A 6,000-nucleotide genomic window follows, 5' to 3' on the forward strand; every position below is an offset into this window, starting at 1 on the left:
ACGCGATAGACCATTTTTATCATGATTTACGTTGCTTATTTAATCCCCGAAAATTCTCCCTCTTCCAATTCATCCAAAGGCGACTCCGGCGAGAGATTTTTTTTGCACTGAGAGATTTTTATATAGTCTCTTCAGCGAAAGTATTTTTTCACACCTAATTCAAAACAGTTACCTTTATAATTGAAAATGACTTTCCTCTGTGTCAGACCTCCCTTTTTCGAAGGAAAGAAAAAGAGGAAGCTATTGTCTGACTTGGTGCTTGTTGTTTTCCTAAAATGAATGGGAAAGACCCTGCCGAAATGTGGTCTTGCCTAAGAGACCTTCCTCCTCAACCCGTTTCTCGCCTGTCCTTTTATGTGTTCATGGACAGCCACTCCATGCTCTGGGTTCGCCTCTAAAATTATTTGATGCTGCATTCCAGATGATAGATGTGGAGGTAGGAAGGGGGGAAAGGTTAGATCAAACCCCTTGCCTTCTTTTTTTCTGGGTTGAATTTTACAGGAAACGCCGGTATCGTCGCTCAAAAGGGCTTCGACGTCCAGAAAGGAAATGTGATTAGTTCTAGTTTATATTTCCTTGAAATCTCTGGATCTAATCCGGCGTTTAACTCACCATGAGAGGAGATGTCATTTCACATAACACTGTGTTAATGGATAAATCTTCCCCAGATCTCTCAACCACAACAAATCTCAGCAAACGCATTACACACAATCTGTTAATTTACAGCCAGAATCCCAAGCGCTACTTGGCAGGACGTGGCCAAATTAATACTTAATCTTCGACTGAAGAAATGCAATCGCTTTATCTTTCAAAGTGTGGAAGGGGCGCTTTTTAGATTCAATGAATATTTAAAACTTAAGAGACCAAAGAGCAAGAGTTGAATCTAGTCTGAATAACCTCTAAAAGGCGTGTTAAAGACAGAGTGTTCAGTAATAACTACGTTTAGATGATTTCGTTCCGTTTCCCCAAAGCGTCCCTCTCGGGCCATGGAGGATGCTAAAACTAGTTGGGAGCGCCCTTTATCGGGGCACTTTCCAACAGCGCACATCCAGCTAGAAAATCGATCTGTGCCCGGGGAACCGAGCAGCGACGAGACTCGTTTGTCATAATCGTGTACTTGGCCACTGCCACCCTTCAGCCCTGCCAGAAAATTTAGGGGAAAGCCCGGGAAGATGGAGCTAGCTGAAATTTCGGTTGGCTACCACTCTTGAGGGCTCCCGTTTGAACATACTGCCCGAAAGCTCCCTCTGACACTAAGATCGTCAACGAATAAAATCACCTTCGACTCCTGCTCGGTTTCCTATAAAAAATACCAGAGAATTCCGATGAGTCTGTGTCCGGTATTTCACTCTCTTGCTTACACCAATCAATGCCTAGAAATGCATTCCCGATCAAACTGGCAGATGCCATTGACTTTCTTTCGATTGCAAACGGTTAAGGGCAGTGGCGGGCTTTAAAAACGCTTTTAAAGCGGAGAGGTTGTTTATTTTAGGTAGCTATGCCCATACCCGCCCTGTAATTGGTGGAGAATGTTTGCAAGTCGGCCCCATAGATTTAAGGGGGAAAGAAGGAAACAGCTGCTGCCTGCTGCCGCCGCCGTTGTTGCTGTTGGTAATCCTTCTGCTGCTGCTGCTGCTGCTGCTGCTCTGTTGCTGCTCTGCTGCTGCTGCTGCTGCTGCATTTTACTGCTGCTCTGTTTTCCACCCCATGTCCATGCATGTTTACTGCAAAGCGCAGGTCAAGTACCGCCCTGTGCCTCACTACTGTTGCCCCGAGGCGTCTCCGCTCCACCCTCCCCATTTAATAAATACTCGAGATGCTCTGCGAACGGACGGGAAGGTGGCGGATCGGTCCTACGGGTCATAGAAGTGAACTAGCAGCCTACTTACTATGCATTGCTGCAAACGGGTCGTGCTTACAGTGTATTTCCATCGAAGCGATCCCCAGCTCGCGTCGGAAGCTTTTCAGATCCGATATTAACTCCTCGCGGCCACGTTTTGGCTGCAAAAGCGAAAAAAAATCTCTCTCCGGCCAGCCACGATGATCGGAAGGAGGAAAAGCCAAAGCGGAAATCCCGGGGAGGTTGCCAAATCTGGTTATTCCTTAAGGTCAAAGGAGAAAGTGGAGGGGGTTCAGCGTGCTAGAGAGCTACGGAGAGGGTGGCTCTTGGCTTAAGATTGTCTGTCTGTCTGTCTCCAAACTCCCGAGGAGGCACTGCGAGATTGTTTTTTCCGATGTAAACGGGTAGGCAGAGACGGCCGAGTCGGGTATTCTTCCAGCGGACAGGATCAGATGGCCACGGACAGACAGGTCACACCGCGAGGCGTCCCGGGCACCTGACCCGCCAATTCCCTCAATTGCAGTCGTCCCAGAGGCCGGTGTCACCTGCGGCAATCCAGATGTTTGGAGGCTCTGGTTGGAGTGGGACTTTCAAAAGGCGTGTTGGTCGAAGGGACCCGTTGGCGCCCGAGACCGTAAATGCACCGGATAATGGCCCGGAACTCGTCTTTTGTTGGGGGATTAATTTGTTTCCGACTCCTGTACTCCCGGGTGCCGGGGGTGGGGGGGGGGGGGCAGGGCGGCCGGACGAAAGTGGGAGGAGGAAGATGTTAGTGCTGGCGGGGTGAAGGACGGATCGTGCCTTTGGGGTGACAGTATTGTAAAGGTTTCCAAAAGGACAGGCTCGGACATTAAGGGAGGAAACAAAAATCAACAAAGCGGCACAGAACTCTTCCTAGGGGTCGGTCCTAACGGTGAATGCGGGCTGTTGGAAGGCATCAGCCCTGGAGGCAGATCAGAATCGGTGGGAACCGCCGCTCTAGTCTTTTGACCCTCGGACTCGCGCCGAGAGGCTCATGTCAAGGCAGTCCACGGAGCAGTCTCTCGCTTTCTCTCTCTCTCTGAGGAGGAGGAGGAGGAGGAGGCAAGACGAACTTAGTCCAGGGTCGCCCCTTGGCACTTGACGAGAGTCCCAGGGAACCCCGGAAGCGGGCTGGAAACGGTCCAAGAAGAGTTGCCGGTTCCTCTCATCCCACCAGAGAAGAGACTAGAGAGGAGACCTGATCGGGGGGTGGGGAGAAAGGGGGTTCGTTCAATTGCTGCCGGGCACGGGCAGGTACACACGCGCGCGCGCGCGCGCGCCCGCTCACGGACACGCGCGCGCGCACACACACACACACACACACACACACACGTCGAGCAGGAGACACGGGCCAGAGACTCCGCCGCCGCCGCCGCCGCCGCCGCTGCTGCTGCTTCCGCGGCTGCCGCCGCCGCCGCTCGCTGGCTTGAAAGTTTCTAAGACTCCTCCAGCCCGAACCTCAGCGTTCCCATCTCCTCTCCCGCCGCCGAAGCCGCCGTTGCCCCCTTCCTTCTCTTTTCCTTCCTCCACTTCGTCCCGCTCCTCTTCTTCCTCCTCCTTCCCCTCCCTCGTCCTCTTCTTCGCCTTCTCCTGGGCTCCGGGGCCGGCCGGTCGCCGCACGCCCCCGACTGCCGGCTCGAGCTTGGCTCTCCCCACCGGCAGCTGTTGCGGGCCGGGGTCGGTCTGGGTGGGGGGGCGGGGGGGGTGCTCAGCGTTTCCGCTGCCGGGGCCGGGGCCGGTGGTGGCGCTGAGCGCGCTGGTCGTCGGCACTCCGGCGGCTCCGCCCCCGGACTGCAGAAACGCGCTGGCCGGGACCGGCTTTCAGGACCCGCTGCATGTGGACAGCGCTGCCGGGGGCTCAGCCTCCGGGGGTGGAGGGGAGCAGCCCGGCGGCGGGGCGGGGGCGAACGCCCCGTCAATCAGGGCCGCCGCGGCCAATCGGCGCGGCCCGAGGCCCCTCCGGCCGACGGCCCCTCCTCATTGGCTAGTGGGCTGGCGGGCTCCGCCTGATCAGCCAATGCCCGAGCAACGAGAGGGGGCGGTGGGCGGGGCTCGGGGAGCGGCGCCCCGTTCATTGACAAACGAGCGGGGCGTAGTAAGAGGGAGAAGTTGAAGCCCCGAGGGGAGAAGGAAAAAAGAAATCGGGGGCGGGAGGGAAAGGAGGAGGAGGAGGAGGAGGAGGAAGGGGAGCAGACGGAGAGGCCGAGCGACTCTAGCAGCTCCGGATCTCAGCCGCCCCCCCAACCTTTCTCCTCCCTCCCCTGCTCGGGGCTCAGAGCTGCAGGTGGAAAGAGTCGCGCTGGAGGGAGAGAGCAAGCACGGTCGGGCTCGGATCCCATCGTGAAGAGATGGAAGGTAAACGGCAACCGGCCCTCTCCGTCTCCTCCAGCACGGTTTCCCCCCCCCCCCGGGAAAGCACCCGGCCCGCCACGTTGGCCGACCGCAAGGCGCAGAGAGGTTGCGGGGGGGAGGGCGCGAGGGGAGAGGGGGAATTGCGGGGTGGAGTCGGGTGCTTTCTTCCTTCCTAAATTCGACGAGACCTTCAAAGTCGAGCTCCTCCCGGTAGTCCTTTCCAAATTCCTCAATTCAGAGCGCTCATTAAAGGTTCATTAAAGGTCCATCAGAGCCACAAAACCAGTTAACACCTGCCGATGCTCAGAGGATTTTCTCTTCCACTTTTTTCTTTCTCGCCCTCTTCACGTAAAAGTCACTCTCCTGCCCCGCCGCCCTCATCGTTTGAGCTGGAAGTTAATGAGATGGTGGCAAAGCTGTGGCGATTGTTTAAAAATAGGCACTTTTATAAAAGTCACAGAACGGTGCTCCCCTTTTCTATAGCGAACCGCGGAATGAGAGTATGTGATAATGATCATTAGATACAGGGGAAACTCGCCCGCTGCCTTTCCCGGGCTCTGCTCTGAAGCAAATGACATACCTCACAAAAGAGATTGGACACAGTCCATTTTTCTGCAGGTTATTATTCAACCTTCATGAAATCTATAGTTATTACCAGATATATTTTCCTCTGCTTGACAGACTTCAGTAACTGTCTTCTCTTTTTTTCTAGTTTGATAACTTCGTGCATCGTCAATTAGATATTTTATGTGTTCTGTGAGCGATTACGTGCGTGTGTTTTTATGCATATACGGTATATAAAAGGAGCAAATTATCTACTAAAGATACAAACGCCTTAACGCTTTCACTCTGAATGCTCCTCCAAGTGTATTTCCAATGAGTAGATTGAGATTAATAGCACATTACGAGTTGTTTATTGCACCTGCAATGCACAGGGGAATTCACTTTATATGAAGATTATGAAGAGTATAAAATGGACAGTTTTAATGGTAAAAGAAATATTCCGGAACTAAAATCAAGGAAGGTTTACTTCGTCGGTTTATTATTTAACATCCCGAAGTAAAGACGAACTGTTTCCCGTAGATTTCAAGACCAAACAGAATTTCTTCGTAGACCTTTTCCCTCAAATTAGGATCATGGACATCCTTACTACAATTTTCCTTTCAGGAAGAGCTCACGTCTAGAAAACAGAGCCTTTGGAGGGGGGCTTTCTGCAGAAGGTCGAAAGGCCAGAATGAAATATGGGGCCCTAAAGTAACATGCTTCTAATATAGCTTCAGGAACTCGATGCGACAAATGACAGGTCCCAGATTCACTGTGTTCTTATTTCACTGAAGCTGGGTGACTTTACAATAAGAAATGACTATGACTGTAGCCATTAATCGCAATAAATCAGACCTCTCTAGATAGCAAATTCTAGACTCAGACCAGTCCTGAAAGCCCCTTACTGAGGTGGATTTGAATGGCCCCAAATTGCTCGGGCAACATGCTTCACTCTGGATCTACAATGTACCGTTTTCCTTGATATACCCGCACGCGTGTGCACACACACCTATTCCCTTCCCCTTCCCCCCTTTTATTCCCTATCTCACCCCTCTCCCCCAAATTAAACTCTTCCTCTTACCAGCTAGGGGAACTGGTCTCAAGATTTCCCTACAGTTGGGGTTTGATTCATTCATTCATTCATTCATTCAATCGTATTTATTGAGCGCTTACTGTGTGCAGAGCACTGTACTAAGCGCTTGGAAAGTACAATTCAGCAACAGAGACAATCCCTACCCAACAAC

General features: G+C 52.4%; 1 protein-coding gene across 2 annotated transcripts in view; it reads right to left on the bottom strand.

Moving 5' to 3' along the window:
- PAX5 (paired box 5) overlaps window positions 1-1,932 on the bottom strand; it is a 262,740-nt gene extending 260,808 nt beyond the window's left edge. Inside the window, exon 1 of one of the 2 annotated variants that reach the window (XM_038769884.1) lies at window positions 1,892-1,932. In XM_038769884.1, the coding sequence (XP_038625812.1) occupies window positions 1,892-1,932 (41 nt within the window). Of the gene's footprint in view, window positions 1-1,889 lie in introns of both variants that reach the window. The other variant, XM_038769883.1, reaches the window with a different exon arrangement.
- Between the last annotated feature and the right edge of the window lie 4,068 nt (window positions 1,933-6,000).

Source organism: Tachyglossus aculeatus, chromosome X4 (genome assembly GCF_015852505.1).
Source record: "Tachyglossus aculeatus isolate mTacAcu1 chromosome X4, mTacAcu1.pri, whole genome shotgun sequence".
Classification (NCBI taxonomy): Eukaryota; Metazoa; Chordata; class Mammalia; order Monotremata; family Tachyglossidae; genus Tachyglossus; species Tachyglossus aculeatus.